Raw genomic sequence first — 24,692 nt, forward strand, 5'->3', positions numbered from 1 at the left:
TTCCTCATTGTTATCCTCAAATGTATTCATATGAATGGAGAATAGTAATGAACTTTATGGCTGGTTTGGTAGTTCTATGTAATATCTCAGTTGAAAAAGTTGAATCCTCATCCTCCAGGTTTTTGTGTGTGTGTGTGTGTGTGTGTGTGTGTGTGTGTGTGTGTGTGTGTGTGTGTGTGTGTGTGTGTGTGTGTGTGTGTGTGTGTGCATCAGATGCTACACGAGTACTTTATTTTGTCTGCTGCGGTTATCTAAGTGAGGAGCAGACGTTGTTAGAGCAGTTTCTCAGGGACTAAAGGCTTCTCATTAATCTTTCAATTTCCACTGGTGCTTCTAGAGAAGCTACAAAAGCTTTTTGTAAAATATATGATTCATGCAAAGTGATATTACCAGCTGCAGTTACGTCACTTCTACAGGTCTTTGTATTTGGTTGTTTTGGCCTGTATGAGCTATACTTTAAATATTCATGCCTGTCACTTTTTAATAAGTTGTCTGACTGAAAATTTAAATTCATTACAAGAATTACGCATTATTTCATATTTTTTCACATATATTTGTCAGAGCTTAGAACTCTGACAATCCAAAGATAACTACCCCGCTAGTATGTTGTTGAAAGAACGATTCAACTTGAAGAAGTCAAAATTACACATAATATTCAAAGACAAATATGTAAGCAATTTGATTTGAATTAGGAAAACAAATTTAAACCAGACAAACTGGATTTTTTTCACTTGAGTTCATAGTTAATCCTTCTTCGTTCTTTGGAGTCACACCTGAGCATCCACACAAACTAAACAGTATTTGCAGCAGAACGAACAAGTATCCACTGCAAAGTTGATAATGCAATACTGCCAGTAACTTAACTTCCTTCTTTCCCAAGATGAGAATTCATCTCTTTCTTTCTCTTTTTTTGGGGGGGATGTATGTTTTGATTTATGCAGTCACGTCATTATTAACTCTCGGACACGCCAAACTGACAACAGTTGCACGCTTCACACGGCGACCTTCTGCCAGTAAGTGCTTTAAAAGATGAGGCTGGATAGCTCGGATGGACTTTTATGTTGAGTTGTTACTCAAGGACAGATTAAGAAAGAGAGAGTCTTTCCAAGAGGCCCAGCAAAGACAGATTTGCTGTTGAGAGTTTCTTCTCTGGCAAAATCCTGCAGCCTTAAAACTCACTAGTAGGATTCTGTGAGTGCGATCAGCACATGGAGCTGCTGTTGATGAGGATTTACTTGGATATTATAGGTCAGTTCCTCGGGGGATTTTAGTTTAATTAAAGACGATACTCATTAACTCATCAGAGCTCCACCTACAGTGTAGTGGCCTTTTCATCTCAACACAATGTTGTCCTGCAGGAGATTGTGGGCCATGTAAATTAATAAGCAGTGGCTGATAAAATATGATAAATTCTCTAACAAAATGCTGAGACTAAATCCTTTTTTTTTGGGCGGGGGGTGGGAGGGGGGGGGGGGGCTAATTTCCATAAATTCAGTGTTTTCTGTATTCCAGCCTAGGAAAAAAGACATGAATGTAACAAAACAACTAACATTTATTATCCAAATATTGATTGAAGCCTGTGGCTAGTAACAATATATTCGCAGCATGCGAGAAATAGTGGAATAGGAGCAGCTGAAATTACATGTTGGTGGAACAGTTGAGCCTAAACAAGTCTGGGAATAATCACTCTATTGGATCAACTTTTTAAACGTCTACCAGTGTTCATATCCTAAAAGCTTCAGTCTATAGTGTTGTAGCGGATTTGTGGCAGAGCGTCTAAACTCACACACACATTCAAAGAGAGAACAGGCATTAATATATAAACCATCTTGTTATTTGTTTCCTCCTGCAGGGCCGTCGTCGGACACAGAGAGCCCCTGCCTGATGACAGTAAAGACAACATCACCATTTTTACCAGGATCCTTGACAGGTTATTGGATGGATATGACAACAGGCTACGTCCTGGGCTGGGAGGTGAGATACTCACTGGATAACTCCCAGGCAGCTGGGGGGGGGGGGCTCAGATCTCAATATGTCCTTCTTATAGCTCTTAAAAACAAATATATAAAGTTTGGGGCTTTTTTTTATTAACTTTTTTTTTTCTTTTTAATAATGTAGCTGAAGACAATAAAAGCAGATTGATTCTCTTGTAGCGTCCTTCTTCCGCAGGGCTTCTATTGTTCCCACTGATCACATCTGAGTCAATCCATATAATGCACGATAAATATTTACTTTTTATATTGAAAGTTGCACAGCTGCAACCAACTGCTAATGGAGCGATAGACGCGAAAAGCAGATAATCTCTTCGTATGACATTTCTATCAGTGGCAGTTTTCAGGCGTAATGGATCCATGTGTCTCGGTCCCTCCCTCCCTCCCTCGCCGTTACATCTGCTGCTAGTGGACATTAGAAGCGTGATTTCTTGTATGAGCATCACTCTGTCGTGCAGCACGTTTTTAGAAATGTGTCTTCCCTCGAGCTGAAGTCCTTCAATTTCAACCATGCCGAAAGGAAAACAGGCACATATGTCAGTAGAAATCTATCTAATTGGTTCCATTTCCTCCAAATATTCATCGCCTTAAGACAACAAACTGGTTAACAACAAGCTTGCATGTTCGAGCCTGTTTTGCCATTTCTCAGTCAACCAGCTGGAATGGTCATTTCTGCTCGGCTGCGTGCTGCTGAGGCCGCTAGCGTAGCTACCAGGGTGCAGACCACCAGGCTAGATGAATTGCGGCAGGCTCAAGACATTAACGTCATGTTCCTCGGTTGGATGTTATCATCTCCAAGGGCGAGGAAATGGTGAGGACGCCATCACGATGGGCTCAGTCACGATGGCTCACTTTTGAAGGTCAATGATGGAGTGAGTGCCTTCATGGTGCAGTGAAAACGAGCTTCCCCATCAGGCCAGAAAAGACACAGGCAAGCACATCTCAGAACAGCGTGACTCACCTGCTGTATCACTGAGCCATGAGCTCTGGTACACTTCTTATGGGTTCATACTTTTTCACAGGGTTACCAGAGGGTCATCACGTTAAAACATAAGCACTTTTTTGTGTTTTTTTTATGTACTTATTACATTTGATATTATGTACACACCTGATAATATAAATTTCATGACATTGTACTGCTAATTGATGTTTTTAAGCTGTTTTATTCCTTGAACGATTTCCTGATCAGTTTTTATTTCTGTGGTCAACATGCTGTAGACACTTGTGATACTTCAAGCCGGCTCTGAACAGGGTCTGTGTATAAGGGCTCCTGCAGTACAAGCGAACCCCCCCCCCCCCCCCCCCATGCCCCACCACCCACAGGCCTTGTCAGAAACAATCATGTGGCTGCATCGCGGACAGAAACTGCAGAAGTCCTTTTAATTTCAGTTTCAGCAGCATCTATTAGCTCTGCCCTACGCTCTGGTGCCTTGTTGTAAACAATGAAGGGGCAACTTATTCTGACCCCCCCCCCCACACACACACACACACACACACACACACACACACACACTCACACACACACACACTCTCACACACACACCCCATTCCAAGCCTGCCATGCAAACTGCTGACTCTGTGTTGTGATAATCACATATTTGTGAGAGCTATTTGTGCCACACAAGTGATTAATGTGAAAGTGGATCTCTTCTCTCAGGGGGGGCCCTTTGCCAGACTTGAGACTTTACCTGTGGGTGGTCTCTTAGATCTGGGACACAGTTAGAGCTGAGGATCTATTCACTTTCAGAGAAAAGCCTCATCACTCTCTAGTTGTTGCACCGCTGGGAGCAGCTATTTGTCTCACCAACGGGCCAAAAGCCGGCTTTACACATTTCCCCCAGAGGAGCTGATTCAGCCCACAATAAGAGGGCAAAATTTGATCTGTCACGACTCTCATATCATGCCCTACTTAATGCATTAATATCACTGAGGAGTAATGGAAACAATGATTCAAAACTTGTAATGAATATCACAGTTAGGAGTCTAGACTAATTTATTTTTTAATTATTATGTGATCATTTGGTGCTGTGAATCAAACATAAATCACTGTGACGGAGACAAAGTGATTGGAAGAGCTTGTTTTGCGACATAAAGTGCGCTGATACATGTTACCATTGAAGAATGCAGCAGAAAAGCAGAACATACTTCCACTAATGTAATAATGTGTGTATGGAATTGTGTAACAGCAATTAAGTGTGCCCATTATAAAAATAATCACACACGCACACACACACACACACACACACACACACACACACACACACAAAACAAACCCATCCCTTGCGGAACTGCTGAATTCTAGTCCTGAGCAGCCCCTAAGGGACTGTTAAATGTTTTTGGGGCAAGCTAACTAAAATTATTTTGGGTCAAAAGGGATGTCTACTCTCCAAAGATACAGACTTGGGCCAGGCCCAAAGCAGATTTCATGCTGTCGTGGACAAAAATATTTCAAGCCAAACAAATGGTAGATTTTCTGAACTAAAGCCTTTGAAAAGCATCTGCGAGTTTCCTCACAGCAACATTTTTGTCCCGGAGGACGGGGAAAAAAAACAAAAAAATAAAGAGGAGGGCACAATGTAACCACTGCAATATAGCAAAATGTGTGAGTTTAGGAAATGTAGGCTGGTACCAAATGTTATACTTGTTATATACTTGTTATACCACAAAGTTGACCAGGGCCACAAATTTGTCAGCGAATGTGCTTAAATGTAATTTTTCCTCTGCCTGAAACGTCTAACCCGAGATTACTGTTGAATTAGGTAGCAGCTTAGTTAAACACCAGCGGCTAGACTTCACCATCGTGTACGCAAACAACCAGCTTAACAAAGACGGAGCAAAGCTTTGTATACAGGCTCTAATATCTTCTGGTCCTTTTTGACTCTTTTCCCAGAGAGTGTGACAGAAGTGAGGACAAACATCTATGTGACAAGTTTTGGGCCGGTGTCAGATACTGACATGGTGAGTATCCTCTTCCTCCAGCCTCTTCTCATCACCACGAGCTGCCATATTAAAGCATCTGCCATCTAACTACTAAACATGAACAACTGTTTCAAACTTTGCCAAAACAAAATCGCTATAGACAAAACTGAAGTTTTTCATAAATGTCAGGGATATAGCGTAAAGAAAGATGAGAGATAAAAGCTCTTTCTGACCTTCGTCGTTCGGGGATTGGGTTGATGTGGTAGACAGCTAACATCAAACTCTTGCTGGCTTCTCTTCTGATGTTTTGTGCGGCGAGTCAGACAGGCTGCAGCTATTTTAAACAAACACTCCTGTTGTGTTCAAAAGAAGCGGATTTCTGCATGCAGCATTCTGCCTGACTGATTGTGTCGTAAAGCTCCTTACAGGCAATTTTGACATTGTTGAGGCCAGTAATGTAGGTTTTTTTAATACATTTATCCGGCTGCTGGCACACTCTCCTCAACTTCCACGCATGCCACACTTCTCAGGACGATGTGTCTGTTCAAATGAGGAAAAACTGGCGCTAACAATACTGCTTTTGTGGTTCCTCCATCGAATGTGTGACCTATATTAACACAAAACAACACCTGCGCTTTCTTTTTTCCGCCGTTCAACAGAGAAAAAAAATCTCTCATTGTGCAACTACTCTTGTGTTTTTGTATGAAATTCCAACTTCTGTCTTAACTCAGCCATGAATGCATCCTCATGTGCTTTGGCTTCGAGCATGTGCAGCCCGGTTGCTCAAGCCATTGCAAAAACAAAAAACAAAAACAAAAAAACTAGGCCTACACTAAATGCTAACATGCTAGCCCATCTGCCCCGTAGTCTTCTGTGAATACAGACAGTTACATACTTTACAAGGCACTGTTATCAGCCAATCCTCTCATCTTAGATGTTAAGGTTTATTAAATAACGTGGTAATCTTTGGGTTGAATGATGAGCGTTTGATGAAAAAAAAGCCAATAATGATGTGATGTGCAGATATTAGCCATTAGGACTCAAAAGACAAAATACAATAAAAAATAGATATCAAACATGATACAGTGTGTATCCGCAGGAGTGTAAAAGCTTGCCATGGAACTATTATACTACTAAAATCTCCCGTTGCCATTTTGGAAAGTTGCTCTTGTCAGAGTATCGTCCTCTTAACTGCATTATTCTGGAGAAATGCCATTTTGCATCAAAGAGCCCTGGATGACCGCCTTTAAACAGCAGGCGTTGGGGATGGTTCATCCTTTGTCTGGGGACCTTGTGCAGCATTTGACATATTTGATCATGCAGCTCTAATTGACCGCCCTGAGCAGTGAGAAGTTTTTCTGGCTCAGCTCTGAGCTGGCTCGACATTTTGTATGATGTAGCAAGATTAGCGAGGTTTTGAGTCGAGTTTCTTGGTCTCTCGCATGAGGGCAATTTCACATTAAAACAAGACTCTGCACAAAAGCGCTGTGGCGCAGGTGATGTTCAGGCTGTCAGACTCAAACTTTAGAATCCACCCGGGTCTCATGAGAACCTCTGAATAAATTATCTCTAAAGATAATTAAAGTGGCTGGGTCGACAGAAAAAAAGAAGATTTTCTTTTACTGATGCTTCTTGCAGCAGGATACATGAAAGACTCAATGATGTATCCTGCATTTTGTATACGAGAACAGAATTATTAACATAGAAGGTATAATTAAATGATTTAGCAGAACATGTCACTAATTTATGAGATTTATCATTTCATAAACTGACTGAAATCTTAACAGTAGTCTGCAAACATACTGGCAACATTGTGTGGCTGCATGAATAGGGAATCTTGTCAGAACACTAAGAAAAAGTACTACATAGCTATCATTTGCCTCTTTAACCAGCTCAGTTTTGAACTCTTTGACCACCGTTTTCCTGTTCCATAATCTTTCATTCAGACATCAGTGTGTCTCTGAAAACAGCAGCTCTGACTATCTGCTGTAGGCAAGACTCCTCTGATGAATTCATTCCCTTGAGTCGAAGGAACTGAACTTTTACAAAACTCCACCTCTGTTCTCTCTATGCCTCTGATGTCTCTCTGACCTCTAGTTGGTCGTCTGCTTGGGGTAGATGCACTAAACGGTGCATGAGAGAACATTCCCAAGGCTTCTGGTTAGCTAATTACACATTTCTAGCTGAGAGTAAACAAGTTTATTTAACAAAAACAAAAAATGGCAATTTTATATCTGCAAACAGAGTTGCATCCTACACAATAACACAAGAGATCACCTGACATTAGGTTGCATCTGACTTTAGAACTACAATCTTTCCAAACTGACTCATCTACTGCAGAAATAGTTTGAGCAGAGCTCAAAATGGCTGCCATAGCGCAAGGTTTCCCTTACAATCACCTGAAGCTGCAACACTGACCTTCAGAGCTGTGGGGAGCCTTTGCAGACCTCTATTTCTGTGCAGCTGATTCTTGTTCATGGCTGGCCTGCAGCCCACACTCAACACAGACACAGTTGGTGTAGCAGGTAAAAAAAACACTCTGCACTTCCACAGTTATGTGCCACATATGTGCCTGCTATAGTTTACTGTTAAAATGACAGCACAGCCAAGTAACTGCTTCCCTTTATGGACTGGTAACTGGGCAAACATGGCCATGGCTGAGCAGAGGACCAGACTAATTTGTCAGTGCATGTGTGAGTTGGACTGGAGACTTCACCTGTGGCTGGTCTCTTAGATCTGGGACACAGAGACAAGGATCCATTCATTTTTGGAGAAAACCTTCATCACTCAGTTGTTGCACCAGTGGGAGCAACCCACCAATGACCCAAAAGCCTACTTAACACATTTGGTTTGTTCAATGAGCTCAGTTGTAGTGATCTCAATTCAGCGTTATCAAGTTAGGTTGATAACACTTTTGTGGTCTGACCTGACACGTATGTTCATGTCTCCACACAAACCAGTCAGGGTGCCAAGGCAGAGCAGTGGTCTGTTAAATTGCCCGCTAATGTGGGGCTCTGGGCGACCAGCACAGCTTGGTAGGGTGAATCAGTGAGGTGCAACTGGCGAAAAAATGGGGTAAAGGGGAAAAGGAGAATAGTCGTACTTTTTTAGGTTTGGAAAACAGACTATGTAGGGCAGATTTTAAAGTTATGCGATAAAAGTTTTTCAACTTCTTTCAGGTGAAATGGAATCCACCATTATTCCTTTAAGGTGTGACTTTTGACCTATTAGGATACAAAATGTCATCACTTCCTTAGTTCAAGCTTTGTGGTTTCTCATAGTTAGAGTTCAAGTTCTTGATTTTAAGCCAGAAAAGTATTTTGTGAGGTCACAGTGACCTAATGTGAAGGACTTTGTTAGAGGGGAGATATTGGACAGATGCGGGGAAAACAGGAGCCCTGGCCATGACTTTTTTCTAGCATGGAAGCATAAGAACTATAAACTAGTAGTATTTCACACGATTAGTATTCAGTTGTTGGTATAGTTCACTTCATTTTTATAGGATGTAACACAGTACAACATAACTGTTGTGACAGAAGAGTCTCACGATCGCAAAGTGGTTTGAGAACATGGCAAACAAATCTCTTTTTTTCCTGTCTCTCAGCACCGGGGCTGCCCAAAGTGGGGCTCAGGGGGCAAATATGGACCTCCATAAGGTTCAATCTGGCCTGTCAAGCCTGTTTTATAAATAAATAAATAAAATAGTGGAACTATTACATAATTTTATAGATTATGTAAATCATTGTTCAACACATTTTTTGGGAAGTAAAATCATCAAATATGTAGGATCCCTAATTTTTTTATTTATTTTTTTCATAATTTGATCATGCAGCAGGGTAACCCTTTGCACAGGATGTCAGTTTGGCACGAGAGCAGAAAAAAAAAACAGACAGTGAGATAAAAAGACATTTCCACAACAGAATATACTGTATGTTTGTTTCCCTTTCCCTATGTTTGGACCCATCATTTAGTTTGAGGTTTGTGCCCTCCAAGGGAAAAAGTTTGGATGCGCCGCGCTACACTTTATCTATCAAATGCAAAATGGATAAAATGTTAGAAGCTGAGTTTCATTTAAACACTAGCAAAGTTGCATGTGCTTGAAAAGCCCAAATTTGTGAATGAGCACTTCTACAACTCAAACACAGAAACGCCGGGCTTGAGTCTCACTGTCATGAGAGCCGTCCTGCTGCTGTGGAGATACACTACGCTGGCCACAGTATGAAGAGCCGGCTTTGTGCGCCAGTGTTAGCTCATTTACTTTATTACAATAGACAGTACTTTATCTTTTTCAGCAGATACCACCTTTGGGGTTTCTCAGGGCTCAATTTTAGCCCCAATCTTTTATTCCCTTCACATGCTCCACTTGGCGACATCGTGAATCAATGGAAAACAGCACAGTCAGTCGCAGGCACATGACATGAGTGCTCAGGACATCACAACCCACTTGTGGTGATGTTCTGGTCACAGCCACATGTTGTAGAACTCCAGGGTAGTTCGAAATTGGTTGGGATCAGATTGCTGGTAGCAGCAGTCCTTCTCCTATTTTATGTGGGAACGCAAGATCAACATTTCTGCACCGCTTCACCAGTTATGATATGATGTTCCGCTGATCATTACCCCACTGTGCTTGTTGTGGCTGCAGGCAACCATGTTTTTAGTCTCAGTATGTGCATACACCCCGCGTCGCAGTCTAGCAACAAAAATATTATGGAAGGAAGAATCAAACAATGGCATCAGTGTTACAAAAAATGCAAGCTTACATTTTGTTGGATGAGTTTACCCGTTTGATATATTCTCCATTTATGTTATTGTTGTGTGCAGACATTTTTTGAATAAGCCATTGATCCCCCCCCCCCCCCCAAAAAAAGCATCATCAAAAAAAAAAGATTTACTGCACATTTCTTTCACATTCCTACTGTCTCTCAACAATTCCACCTCCACAAAAGGTAGAATTTGTTGCAGGGCTATTGAACAGGATGGTATGATATCCATAGGGATAGACAATTGCCTCAGAGCAGAGGAGGAAATGATAGGAAAAGAATGCAGATTATACAGTCCACTGAGCAAATGTGGCTAGGCACTAAATAAGTAGGTCTCAACTCCGGACTTAAATAATGAGCGGCCTTACTTGCTGAAATACGTGCCTGTTTCAAAAGGGGAGTCATCCTCTGAGTGAGTGGGAGCAGGTTGCAGTTTATATTTTGAGTTTCGATGATGTCAAGGACTGCTGCCATGAAGGGCTTGGCTACGTTCATAGATTAAGAAAACCTGCCATGTTGAGTTATTCTCCTGAGTGTTGATTTGGTGAAGTGTTGAAGGGATTTTGAAGACAACAAGCTCTGGCGCTCACAGGCAATGAAGGCAAATGTACAGTAGGTCAGGGTTGCGCGATCATGTTTTCTGGTTCATGAGTTTCCAGGCTATCAAGTACAGACTGAGTCGGATGTGCTATTGAAGTGTGGAAACCTCAGAGTATTTTCGCAAGCAGTTCTGGGAAACAAGAGCAGTAACTAGTTTTGTAGGTCAGTGAAAGGAACTGGCGAATCCTGGAGGTATTTCAAAGGTGAAAGAAAAGCTTTTCAAGATATTTCCTTGATGGGTTCTCAAGAGGAAAGTTCTGTATCAAACAATTCACTAAAAGGTTTCTAGATTGATTTGGAGCAGCTATCTGCATGGCTGTAAAATAAAATGAGGGAAAAACATTTGAATACATCTTCTTACTGTCATGTTGTTACTCCAGAATTATTTACCAGAGCGAGTTATTTTTCCCTGTCGATTCCTAAGTCATCTTTCATAAAGCTCACTAACTTCTAACTGTAAGTTGAAAGTGCTCCTTATGAATAAACTATAACACTCTTTCAAGAGCACTGGCACTTTAATGCAGCACAGAAAACAGATGATTTTCTGATTTCAAAGAGGTCAAAACTGTTTATTCATGCCTGTTTTGATAATTCCAATAAAGATGTAAAAAGATGTTCATACATTCATTTATGGCTTGGCATTTTTATATTACAGAACCCACCTTAAAACAACACTTCAAATTAGCACATTTGTATGAAAGGCCTAGAAGATGTACATGCACACTAAGCTTGAGTAGAATTAAGTTTGGCATTAGGAGGGAGTGTATTTTTCATGAAAGTCTTGTTACCTTCTTGTATTTTCCTATTTGGGTGTTAATATACTGCAGAAAACATTTACTGAGGCAGCCCCCTCAATCCATGAATAGATTTGAGTTAAATGTGCTATAAATGCTACAGTATGTCTTCATGCGCACAATTATGATGCTAACATGCTGATGTTTGGCAGGTAATGTTTGCGTGAGGAGGAGGAGTATTACTGCGTAGCCCCTTTGAGTGACATAAACAACAACAAGAGGAAGATGATTCCATCCCCAACAGGCACCTTTTCCTCCATTACCTCTGGGTTATCCTCCTTAACTCAAAATAAATGGACACAAGTGTGCGGTGTGTGTGAGATTAGGTTGGGTTAACAGGTTGAAACAGAACAAAAATGCTTTTCCTCCCATAGTAGGGACGTGCATTTTTCAACTTATAGCCTACCCCCATCAAAACACACAATGGTTCATCCTGAGGAAAACAGGAGTATCAGGGCTTTGTTTCCGGACAAGCAATCCAGTTATGAGTGAGATATTTCACGAAGACATCAAACGTATAGAGGCACCCGTGAAACATTTAGTGGATCAGTAAGCTACGTGGCTTGGGAACCATATTTATGTGCCATATGTTTTGTTGATTTTTTTTTTTTTCTTGAACAAATGTCCCAGTTGCAAAGTTAAGGGATTGCCAAAGTTTAAGATTCAGCCTCTGGGGACCATGAGTGACTGTGCTGAATTCCATTATAATCCATCCAATCACGGTGGAGCAATGAACCAGCATCACCATCCCATGAGCTACTCCAGGCTTAAATGTGAAGCATTAAATAGTTGGAGAAATTGTTAAAACTGAGATGTTCCCTAGACAGAGAACACTCTCCACCCTAGGCATGGTGTTCTGAATATCATGTATATCCAGGGGTTCAATTACCCATCTCTGTGACCTCAAGTGTCCTAGAAATGTCTGCCTCGCTCTCACCCTAAGGGCCACTTGTTCAGCTTTCACCAGGACCCCAATATGCCACATCTGCCTTCCCTGTTCCACTATCAAAACAAAAGGGAAGCTAAGTGCATGACAGGGAAACTCGAATATTAGGCCAATAACATGGCACGTAGTTCAGAGTCTGGGCGAGGAGACTTGAGTGTGAGACTACAGCAGAATTCTGCAGTGTGTCACACCGAGACCCAGAATGTGAGTTACAATCTTGACGCTGATCTCCAGTAAGTAGGTGGGTGTGTTTCTCTATCTAAAGCCCCCCCCCCTCACTTCCTCTGTCTTTGTTTCTGTCTTCCTAACTCCTTCTCACAAGGACTGTGCTTCTCATTCACATGCATGGTGTGTCAAAGCACATTTCCCTGTTTCACAGTGGGATTTGACAGGTCTGCTCTGATGAAATGGGTAGCGATTTAGGCTGTCACAGGTACTGCGCTGAAACTTGCTTTGACAAAGAGTTCAGTGATGGCCCGATACCCTGCAGGTAAACATTTCTGGAATATCTTAGACTTTCAGCACACAGTCAGTATGTTTAAAATTCAAGGAAGTCAAACTCCAAAATGCCTGAGCAGCTCAAGGTCTTCTGAACAGAACAGATGGAGGTTTGTGTTGCTAAAATTTCAAGGTGAGCTACCTGATCCTGTATCAATCATGTTGCCCTTGTTTGAGTCGTAAGCCCCATTAAGCCCCTTTTTCATGAGAAAACAAAAAAATCTAGGTTCTCAGAAACATTGAGGGATAAAAAAAAAAAAACCCAACAATCTTTAACACACGACTTGACTTTCCCTAACTACACAAATAATCATACTCCTTCATGCCAGAATAGGATTCGTGTGCACAGAGGGAACGGATAGGAAACAAAAGCAGCACAGTCTTTTTGCACTGGAACACAATGTGCTACAGCCACAGGTAAGGACCCTGTAGGGACAGGAGGGACCCAGGTGGTTACGGTTAGCAAGGCTAACTTTTCAACATTTTCGAGGCACCAGGAATATCAACCAACTGCAGACGTAGCAAGGACCAACACATTTGAGCAATACTAAAAGAAGATTGTAACATTACTGCCGCCTCTTGATGTGTAATGTGTTCTTAGTCTGGCATGACATGCGTATCATACAGAATAAAGAATTGTTGTGTTTTTTTTTGCTGTTGTTTTCACTTAAAGCCTGAGATAAGGACCGTGAAATAAGTCACAAATAGCTGACATTTCGACGTTTTGTCCTTGGGGATAAAATATGTCAGTAAATACCACACACGTGGGTTTTGAAGCTTTGAGCATCTTTGGTAAAGAAGTTGTTGTGGACATTGAACGTCTCCACTTTTAGTTCATTCGTAGCATAACGATTGCGTCTAACGATTGGATATGCCCTTCAAAAATCATACAAGTGGTGTTTATTTGTGAAGATTATTTTACAAAACAAAAACGTGTTTGTCTCATACATTTTTGTTTGCCACAGAGCTCATTTGCAATAATTCAAAATCCAATGTCATCATCATAATCCCACTGTCTTTTAGCTGAGAGAGCCCATGGTGATGCTAACTTCCGAGTTGACCCACAAAAATAAGTCTTCCCTGCAGCACTGTGACAATCTATTCTCTTTCACGCTGGTAAAGAATCTGAAGGCTGTCGTGAAAATAAGGAGGGCAGGAGGAGTATCTCTTTATCTCTCTCTACATTTTCATTTTCTCATCTGCCATTTTGTTGTGATCGTTCACACAAAAACCCCGAATGCTAAAAATGACCTTCTAAACTGCAACAGGGAATTATTGAAAATGAAATGATGACATGTTGACATGCAGGATGTTAGTTTCCTCTCCAGGCATTTGTCATGATCACTAAAGCATTTTTTTCTCTTTTTATGGTTGTTTCCAAGTAATTCCCATCACTCAGTTAAAGCAGCTATAATCAACATATGCATATGCGCAATGGATTACCTCTAAACTAGAATGTCAAAAAGGTATGGAATGGAGTGATGATCCTACTGAAAATTACATTCCATCTCTGCGGCCTTCAGTCTCTAAACCCAAACTGATTGTCCCCGGCTAATCTTAGGCGTGACTTCTGCCAGACCGCCTGTCATTTGACATTCAGTTAAAGGGGGTGGTGATGCCTGATAAAGTCAGTAATGTTGCTGCCAGACACTAAGATGGATATGTGGCGTGTAAGAGACTTTGGTAGGCTGCTTTGATGCAATTTTGATATTTTAGATCAGATGCTATCTCTACACAGCATCAAATGTGACTGATGTGATACAAACTAAAACTACAGAAGATCAGACATGTTTACATGCTGTGTTCCTGCTAGGTGTCTCCATGGGCAGCTCGTCCCTGGCCAGTTGCTGTGGCCGTTCTGATAAATATGCTCTTCCTCTTTCCGGAGCAGTTTTCTCTGGTTCGTGTCTCATATCTGCTCTCCTTGCATGCTCGCGAGCCCAAAAATACTCCACCTTTCCCTGCAAGGGACGGAAACAGAGCAGCTCACTGACAGTTTAAAGTTGATCAATATTAAACATGTCGTAAGTAATCGATATGCCAAGAATGGCAATTGTCAGATCTGCTGTTGTTGAGATAATCAGATAACATGCATAAACACAGAAGGGGTTATGCTTTGTAGAGTGATGACAACCTCAATCAATCCAGAGCTCATCAGTGGCTCCATAATAGAAAATCACGGTCAAACTGTCCAGAAAGGGATTGATTATTAGTGTAATATTATTACACCGCATCGCTGACTAGACTTGGGAGTGTCTGCCATTATTAGTTTCCTGTGCTGGTTTGAAAGGACCCTTGCTGCAGAGTCATTAATTCTCCTTCTGATTGTATCAAGGCCGAAATGTTTATTGAAATCAGATGCAAGTCGGTTAGCAACAAGCAAATTATTTGTCAGTTTTTTTGTTGTTATTTGTAAGGGACCATGGAGAGTAATAAACCTTTGTATTGGAATGTGATACTGGATACAATAAAATTATATTTACATTAATCACAAATGGTGACACAAGTAAGCAGCGTGGGGTATGTTGTGATGCAGAGTAACAGGCACATATACAATGTGCTCAAGTTTGTTAAAGTGTAGCGCATGAAATGTTAATTGCATTGGTCGTGTGATCAGATTGTATCAGATATTAATGGTAACGTGCTTGTTTGCCTTCAGCCGTGCTTTGACGTGCTTCTGTTAAGGGTTGCGGGGGGGCTGGAGCCTATCCCAACCGACATTGGGCGAGAGGTCCCTCTGGATAGGTTGCCAGTCTGTCACAGGGAGGAGCAATTAGGGGCTCAATATCTTGTCATGATCACCGGGAGAAGTGAGGATCAAACCAGTGACCCTTCGGTTGCTAGACGGCCACTCTACCTCCGAGCCATGCCGCCCCTACCAAAGGCTCCATTTGTTCTCATGTCCTCCACTGAAGTTGAGCTATCCTTGAGAGCAGCAAACAAAAAAAACATAATTTCAAAAAGCGTCTTCTATCTTAAAAAGAAATTACCGTAAAGCTGATTACTTCAGGGAGCACATTATGTATGAAGTGAGATACAATGAAATGTGTTGAAGGTATTTACATCGGAGAGCTTGTGAAGACTGAAGATAAATGGAGTTTGCTTGGGATTCACAGCTCACTGCCAGTCTCACACAGGTTCGACTCCCAGCAGGACAAGGTGAACTGTATACTGAAGCAAAGTGACAGAATAATTGTCAACGGGAGATCAAGGAGGACTAGTAATTAAGGGATTCATCAAATCTTTGAATAATCATTACAAAAGTGAGTGTGACGATGAGAGGAGCAGGGATAATGGATGCGCTGCCTCCAGGAAGTGGTCTACCAGCTAATCAGAACGTTATCTCTGGTCCGCTGCGTACTGTCAAAAACAAGACATCACAACATATATCACACAGCATTTCTGCACACTAAGTTGTGGACGTAGCTCCGTTGTAAAATACAATATCTTGTCAAGGGTGCTTGATCAAATCTGTCACTTGAGCAAATGGAGATAAACAATATATCTTTGTCATGTTAGAAAATTGAAAAATAAGAACCCAGCAGTGGAATTTCTGTTTCTTAGACGGAGCAATTCATTTTTCCTGAGGAGACTCTTTTTTTTTTTTTAATCTATTTAAAAAAGAAAGCCGCTTAAATATCCTGTAGACTAAAATGTCTCACCTCTTGAGTAAAACTAAATTAATATGAAAATGTGATGGCCATTAAAGTGTGATGTAATAACTAAATATTTAGAATTTAATGAACTCATTAATTCAAGGTACAAAGGCTGCATTAATATTCTATCCGATATTAGACACAATCTTCCTGCCATTATCATGAACCCAGACACTGTCGCTTTTTGAACAGCTAGACTCATTTGGCCCTCATCCTACCTTAACTGCCCCCCATCAGCTTAGCCAATCATTTTTCTCATTTCCTTACATTCTGATCATTTTCTCACTGATTCAGCTCTTTCATTAGCTGCCACCTTTCTCTTCTGCTGAGACACACTCAAACATGACATCTGTAGGTGCCACAATCTTTTTTTTTTTTTTTCCCTTTTGTTCAAAAATCCCTGGTTTTACCTGACTGTACTTTTTTTTTTTAATTGTTCAGTGATTAATTGAGATTAGTTCATTGTTGCTGTCATTGTCCTATATACCAGATTTCTACATGAACAATTAAAATAAACTAAAAATAAACAACATAAAGAACATAAACTGTTGTATCCAGGTGACTAACTGCACCTTACCTCATCCGACCCATGAAACCTGCTACAGTCGATGCAAACAATGTGGGCTGCGAATATTTGTGTCTGGAGATATCAAAAATCTTCACCTTCAAAAGCGAGCTAGACCAAAGCTATAAAGAAATAAATAAATACAATGGTGAGAAATGGTGACAATGAATTACAAGCTGTTGTATTTTTTTCAGTCAGTGCCGTCAAAAGCCTACTGGGAGCACGGGGGGAGCATGTGACAGACACATCTCCAACGGCAGACAGCGACAGCACCGATTCAGAGTCAGAACAAAATACATTCTGCAGCACCAGCAGAAGAAAAGGCTGGATTCATGCATAATAACACACTGTGACTAAATGTCACACATTTGTTTCTCTCGTCGTCTGGTTACATGGCGGTGAAGGAAATCGTGTTCTCTGATTGATTTGACAACATGTTGTCAAGTTGACGCAGGACAGACGGGATGATGCCTAACACCCAGAATGCATCTGTGTAGTGACATCAGTATGCAGCACAGCTTTATTTTTTTTTTTTAAATAAATTTGGTTTTAAAATTCATATTCACAAATAAAAATTGTATGCAGTTGTCTCTTTTCACCCCGCAACCACAGCGCAGCAGTGCAAATTAAGCAAATAAATGAATAACTAAAAAAAAACAAAAAAACCCAAAAACATTCAAATCTAGGCTGAATGATCACGTGCTGCCAAATATTGCCACAGTCAGCATTGAAAAAAAAAGAAATCAAAAAGCTAAACTGAAGAAACACAGCAAAAAGCTCATTTTAGTTGTAACGATTCACATCAGCCGTTGATTCCTGAAGCTGCTTTTTCGTCCTATTAACTCAATATGCAATTGCCATACTATCTAATAGAATATATAATAATACTGCAACACAGCTATTGATTTAGCCAATGCGATACTGTCTGGCATCCTAAATGTGTTGAAAAGAACGCGTATCCAGATGTTGTTGCGTGTACACGCAGTTAAAGCCATGAATCTAAGCAGAGCTTTATGCTTCTGGCCCCTGGTGTTTTAGTTTTCGAGAGCTGTGAACATCAGAGTGAACAATAAGTCAACCCAGGTTCCGTATGAAGAAAATGTTGCGGGAGACCAGTCTATCGACCTGAGAGAGTGGAGTCTTTCCCCTCACAAACAATCTGTCATAGAACCAAATTGTTTTTTGTGGGGTTTTTTGACTCATGACGCATTAACAGCTGATATGACCTACAAATGGGCTGCCGGTGAGGTTTGTCATTTTTTAATTATCATAGACCGGTAGTTCTTTTTGCCAATAATAAAAGGACACTTGAGGTAATAGACCCATTAGCACCGGGGCATCTGTGTTCTATCAATATAAATGAGGAATAAATATCTTTCAGGTGATTCGTACTGTTGGTCTGACAAACCAAGCACCTTCGCCACAGGGAAAAGAGGCATTTCTGCCTTTTGATGATGAATCAATAAACGGAAAAAAATAATGTGCGGATGAGTCAATAATGGGAATAGGAGGATGTCGCAAATCGAATCTTTGCAGGAACGGGAACCATGTCTTCTCCCTGTCTGTCCCCACATAACCTGAGTCTCTTTTGGCCTTTCTGATAAAGGCTAAATGCCATGGAGGCTTTAAAAAAAATTGAAAACGATTCTGTATTCATGAAACGGCTGGCGAGACTGTCATTCAGGAGCTGCTCAGATTACAGTTGTTTACTATGGTAAATCTATTCATGAACTTTGCTGCAATAAAGAAAAAAAATAATAATTGAAAGCTTCCTTTGGGTGCAGGCTCTACTCTGTCCTCTCTGTCAAGGAGAAATCAATCGTTCAGTCCCGGGAGGAATACCAGCTGGCATTTGAACTGAGTGTGCCATTTGGCACTGTGAGGAGATTGAAAGACAAGAAAGAGAAGAAGCCTAGTCAATCTTCAAATTAATCCTTGTTTCATGAGCAGCGGGGGGGGGGGGGGGGGGGGGTTGTGTTCAAAAAAACACAGTAAATGATTGTTTCACCAAGCAGGGCCAAGCCACCACACACAAGTGTAGCTGTTCATCACGGGACGCCTTCCTACACAACGACTACACAATACAACGTGTGTGTGTGTGTGTGTGTGTGTGTGTGTGTGTGTGTGTGTGTGTGTGTGTGTGTGTGTGCGTGTTTCATTAAAAACAAAAGCCAAAAATTCTGACATTGATACATTGTGACAGCCTTTTACGTGTTCCTGCTTTAAATCAATTTTAGGTTAATAGTCAGGGAAGGTGACCTGATGATGAACCTAATTACCGCTGTATATTTGTCTATAGAGTTCTCAACATACTTGAAATGCAATTTCCAGGTGTGTGTCATTGCTATGAGGCAGAGTAACCATCCGTGGAAACGAGCTCTTCCGGCCAACCCCAGATCATTGCAGTCGGAGCTTTAATTAAGAGCGCATTTACACAAAACGGCTTCAGAGCAAAACCCGAACATTGCGAAATTTTATGCGCATCCATGAGCTTGACATCCATTCCCATCTTTAGTCATGAATTAGATGGAGAACCACCCTTAATTAATCATTTGCATATATAAAATGTTTACACCACCAGTTATTAGGCTTGGCAATGAAAACATGTGATGAAACAGCTCATCGGTGGACAACTCTGTTCCCTCCATTCTGCCTCAGTGTATCGGGTGTAAAAGGAGCTGAGGAAATGTTTTATTCCGTAGCCTCAGTTCTGGAGGCACAAACAGAATAAAAATGATTGAATGGAGAAAACAAATCTAACAGCAGCTATCAACTTACGGATGCTAGCAAAAGTAAAAAAAACAAAAACAAACAACAAACAAGTAACCAAAGACGTCAGATTACTAATGAGATAAATAAAAGCAGAGGAGTTACGCGGCTGTAGCTCGGCCATGATACCACTGAGGTACGAATAAAAAGGAGCCCACGACTGTTCAGTTGAATGGCAGCTTGCATGGCAGCCTCCGCCGTCGGTGTGTGAACGAGGCCGCGGTCCATTTTTATAGTCGATACGTTTACGGAAAGGTTACGTAGCAGTGAATGATATTAAAAACACAAGTTGTGAAGTTGTAGCTTTTGTTTTACATTCACCCTATCTTGCCTTATTCTTCATTTCCACTTCCCTGGTTTGAATTGCTTATAAAAATAATTTTAAGAAAGACATGCATACATTCATTCTTCCTTTACAAACGAGGGTTTGTGTGGGAAAAGGTGGATGCATGGCTTTTGCACCTACACACATGGTTTCTGCTGGATGTGCGCAGCCCCTGGTGTCCCTGGTGTATTGATCAGTCTCGTGACCTCCAGTCCTTCGCTGTCGTTTCGCTGGGCAAACACTGCATGAGTTACATGATTACCATAAAAGTATTACTTTTTGAACTTTAGTAGATATGAAGATTTTGAAGCCTCATTACTAAACAGGGACTGCCGTTAAATTAAAACCTCAGAAATAAAAAGAAATTTTAAGGAAATGAATAAAAAGATTTTTAAAAAATGAAGAAGAAAGGGTTAGGTAAAACAAGTTTGTCACGCCGCTGCTCTTTCTCTGCTGTTATCTGCTTTTGAAGCTCTCGGCAGGCTTTATTAAGAGCCCCGTTTTGAGGACGGATACAGTATAATTGTTTTATAGTCCTGTAGGTTTGCAGGCCATCAGGAGGTCAATCGCATCAATTAACGGGCTTCCATCTGACGCTGTTTAGAGAGGCAGCGTTGATGTGTTGAATGGAAGGCTTTACAACTCCCCTGCTGCAGATGATGGCCTCCTGCTGTAGAAGCCACTGAGAAATGAATATCAGCCTTTGTCTGGCACACAGGCGGCAGCCAGTTACACCTCAGTGGTGACCAGTGCACAACAAGGGCGCTTTCACGGTACCAGCAAAAGCACAATTATTGATCTTTCAAGTCTGCACAGCTGCTATCCACAGCTGATAGCAAAAGTCTGTTGCTAGGACACTGGATCCTGAATGAATAATGTAAAATACTCACCTCTTCCTGGATTTTATTTTATTTAATTAAGGATTTTTGTGTGCTGGTGGCAAACACAAAGACGTCGTCGTATATGAATAAAATATGAAACAGCGTGTTAAATCTAATCTGTGTGCAAAAGATACATTGTTAACAGAGCAGTTCCTACCAGAAACAGGTTAAGTACCTCCAAAAATAGATTTACAGTTAATGTAAAGTGAGGTGTATTTGGGGCAGGCACCTGCTGTCACTGGTTGACAGATCTCTTATGAAAGTAAATGACTGACTGAAAGTGTTATATCAACTTTAGCCACCAATAATACCTATATGCTGATAACTTGATAGGATTTTCTTGTTTTATGTGTTCCTGGGGTATTTGTACATCTGAGCGTCTTGAACACAACAGTATTGTACGTTAACAGAGTGCAAACACCACAAAGATGCCGCAGTGGCTAAAGGGTGAATGTCACACACTGAGTGATTCCATCAGTGTAAACAATGTGATGTGTTTCTGTGTAAACGTATCACGCCAACTAATCTTTGCACTCCCTGGCCCTCAGGAGTACACCATTGACGTCTTCTTCCGTCAGAGCTGGAGAGACGAGAGGCTGAAGTTTGATGGGCCCATGCAGGTTTTACCTCTTAACAACCTCCTGGCCAGTAAGATCTGGACACCTGACACATTCTTCCACAATGGAAAGAAATCTGTGGCCCACAACATGACAACACCCAACAAACTTCTACGACTAGTTGACAACGGCACACTTCTCTACACAATGAGGTGAGACACTTTTGGGATTCTGCCTGAAAATATTTGATAAGCAACAAGCAATCTGCAGCCTTCTGATCAACAAAACTTCTCAACAATAACAATTTTAAGTTATTTTTAATGTCATATAAGTAAAGTAAAAATCTTTGGGTTGTTAGATCATAAAATATTCACAATTTGTCACTAGTCTTTGGTCTCCCTTTTTTCTACTTTGGGGGTTTTGACAGATCACCTCCTCAGACAAATAATCAGCAGAATAATGATAATCAGTATCATGAGATGATCCCTAATGATGGTGCTAGATTATGAATCTCAAATGTTATTTTAATTAATCACCAGCAGTACAGGACGTGTGCACAATACCAAAACTCTTGGCAACCCATCCAGTATATCATTTAGAGATATTCCACTTGAAACCATGGCAATCGCATGCTGAAACATCCAGAGATCAGAAATACAGTTATTCAGCAGAATCGTTGTTCTTTTTTTTAATGTACACTGCTGTGAGACAAATTTGCCTGTGGGGACAATAAAGCGTAATCTGAGGCAGCAGCCACTGGAGCTTGATCATTTCAGTATCTGACTTCTACTTTCAAACCAATGACCTGGATCAGACATGGATTACTAATAATGTTCAACCCTTCTCTTCTCAATGTAAACCAAGGTAGTCAGCACGGGTTGCTCTCCAGTCATGACAATTCAGATAGCGACGCACAACAGACAACTCGCAGACTGGAAATTTGCATGGGCGTGAACGTCATGCTCAGTGAACAGTTAATCTTTTCTATTTCCTGCGGTGAGCCGGCAGCTCAACCCGCACAGACATCATATAGACGTTCCTCTGATGTTGTCTGTCGTGGATTTGTTGTTCTCGCACCGTCAATAGAGGGTTGTCCCACAAACACGGAACGTGCTGAACAGCAGACGTGCTGCTCATCCTGTAATTACGGCATCCCTTCCTGAAGGCCTCCTTGCAGGTTTACAGATGTGTAACAACAATCAGTGACGTCTGAGTTTAAAAACATTATGTCTTCCATAGGAATGGAAGCGCTGTTGAAAGAACACACAAATGGTCCTCAGTCCCTCATCGGGTATTGCTCTCGTCATTACATTAACATTAGAGTGCAGCATAGGCCATTCAGCCAAAATGGGTCTAGAGGATATTGTTGCCATATTGTTAGAAGCAGCGATTCTGTGGAGGAGAGACATCATTTTCAAACTTCATATGTATTCAGCTTTCGAGAATAAATCCAACTATTCTGAGAGAGAGAGAGAGAGAGAGAGGTGCCTCAGCACAGTACAGTGTGTTGATTGGCACCAAACAACTGCTTAAATCCATGTAATCAGCACATCCACAGCATCTGAACTGAGAAATGCCGGGGAGGAAGGCCTCAGCTCTGCAGGATTGCGTCATTATTTTGAATCGGGGAAGCTGATATTGTCTACCAGGGCTGCTGCAGTCCTGTTTTTGTGTGAGAACATTAATCACTCACCCCCCCCCCCCCCATTCACCTCAATCTATGTGGATGCTGAAGCAATTTTGCTTCCTTGACTGTTAAGGATTAAGAAGTCATCATCAAAGCATGAGGCCAGGTTCTCTGATCAAAACTTTTGGCAGTCATTGGCTTATTTTACATCTCAACACCAAATGAAAAAAAAAACACCAAAATGAATGAATGAATTTTAAAGGTATACTCAAAATATCTTCAGGAAATATTAATAGCATCTCTGACAATGAATTACATTTTATGATAATACAGTTTCCTCTCGTGACGTGTTAAGATTTGTTCGAATGGCCGCCTTAACCCCACTGCAGGCTGACTAGTTGTGTGTGTGTGTGTGTGTGTGTGTGTGTGTGTGTGTGTGTGTGTGTGTGTGTGTGTCCACTCCCCACCCCTCCCTCCAGGTTGACCATTCATGCTGAGTGCCCCATGCACCTGGAGGACTTCCCGATGGATGCACATGCCTGTCCCTTGAAGTTTGGAAGTTGTAAGTCAGACCAGATGGTCTCAACAAGACACAAGTCTTGTTCAGGCCAGGCACTGACATGTGTCCCTAGTTATCTGATCACAAGTGAAAAGATCAAAGTACAAGTTAGTTCCCACCTGCCATTACCAATGAGTGTCCATATGAGTCTGGAGGGAACTCCTGTGATTGGATCACACTCCCACTCTGGATGTAAACAGGTACATAGTTTAGAAATGTGTTACCAGCACATTTCCCCATGACAGCTTGTGTTTATTACAAGCAGCACATGTAGATACGTCACTCAAATCATGCCCAAATAAAACATAGATGTTCAGTTTTTTTTGTGGATTGTGTCAACTGATTCCTCTATTAATTTCGAACACTGACATTTTAATTCTCCTTCAGAAAATACCACCGGGCAGATAGAGAGAGGGATCAGTCGATTGACTTTTAACAAAAGAAAGAGGAACACATGACTGACAGCATGCAGTAATGCTTTTTCTGTGCCTCACTTGTTGGGAAATGAAAGAAATAAAAACAATACGGAGTTAGAATATTCATCCATCCATCCATTTTCCACACCGCTTATCCTTTAAGGGTCTCGGGGGGGCTGGAGCCTATCCCAGCTGACACTGGGCGAGAGGTGGGGTTCACCCTGGACTGATCGCCAGTCTGTCGTAGGGCCATCAGGAGTAATTAGGGGCTCAGTATCTTGCTCAAGGACACTTCAACACGGTCACCGGGGAAAGTGAGGATCAAACCGCGACCCTTCAGTTGCTAGACAGCCACTCTACCTCCGAGCCATGCCGCCCCCTTATTCCTTACCATGTTCCATGCAAACCAAATTGCCCAAGATGCACTGGTACTATATCTACTGATTTTTTAGTAATTATCAGGTGTTCATAGGTTCAGTAGGTGGTTTTCATACTGGTTTAAGAATGTGAACCCATGTGGTCCTGACCACCTCAGTTTGTGGTCTGTCTGATCAGCCGTACTTTGATCTGATCACATGTTAATGCCAGAATTGAATATAAAACACACCACAGATCCAGGAGTGCCTTCTGTAGACGTCAGGCAAATTAACTCAAGGCTAGAACCACGATACAAGGGAATAGCTACTATAAATGAGAGGCATTTCTTTAAGCAGCATAAAATAAAAGTATTCCGCGGCTGCCTTGAACAGGAGTTCCCGGGGTGAAGTGTATGCACACAGAATAAAAAATGCTTCTCATTATAGAGCAATGGGTTTCAAGCATGTGGACC

The 24,692-nt window shown here is 41.4% G+C and overlaps 1 protein-coding gene across 2 annotated transcripts in view; it reads left to right on the top strand.

Moving 5' to 3' along the window:
- Positions 1 to 24,692, top strand: part of gabra3 (gamma-aminobutyric acid type A receptor subunit alpha3) — an 85,024-nt gene that overhangs the window by 40,713 nt on the left and 19,619 nt on the right. For both annotated transcript variants that reach the window (XM_086225606.1, XM_086225608.1), the window contains exons 3-6: positions 1,853 to 1,974; positions 4,882 to 4,949; positions 21,253 to 21,473; positions 23,368 to 23,450. In XM_086225606.1, coding sequence (XP_086081732.1) covers positions 1,853 to 1,974; positions 4,882 to 4,949; positions 21,253 to 21,473; positions 23,368 to 23,450 — 494 coding nt within the window. The remainder of the gene's footprint in view (positions 1 to 1,852; positions 1,975 to 4,881; positions 4,950 to 21,252; positions 21,474 to 23,367; positions 23,451 to 24,692) is intronic.

Source organism: Aulostomus chinensis, chromosome 15, assembly GCF_037954235.1.
Source record: "Aulostomus chinensis isolate RoL2024-O1b breed Wild chromosome 15, RoL_Achi_v1.0, whole genome shotgun sequence".
In the NCBI taxonomy this organism is placed as follows: domain Eukaryota; kingdom Metazoa; phylum Chordata; class Actinopteri; order Syngnathiformes; family Aulostomidae; genus Aulostomus; species Aulostomus chinensis.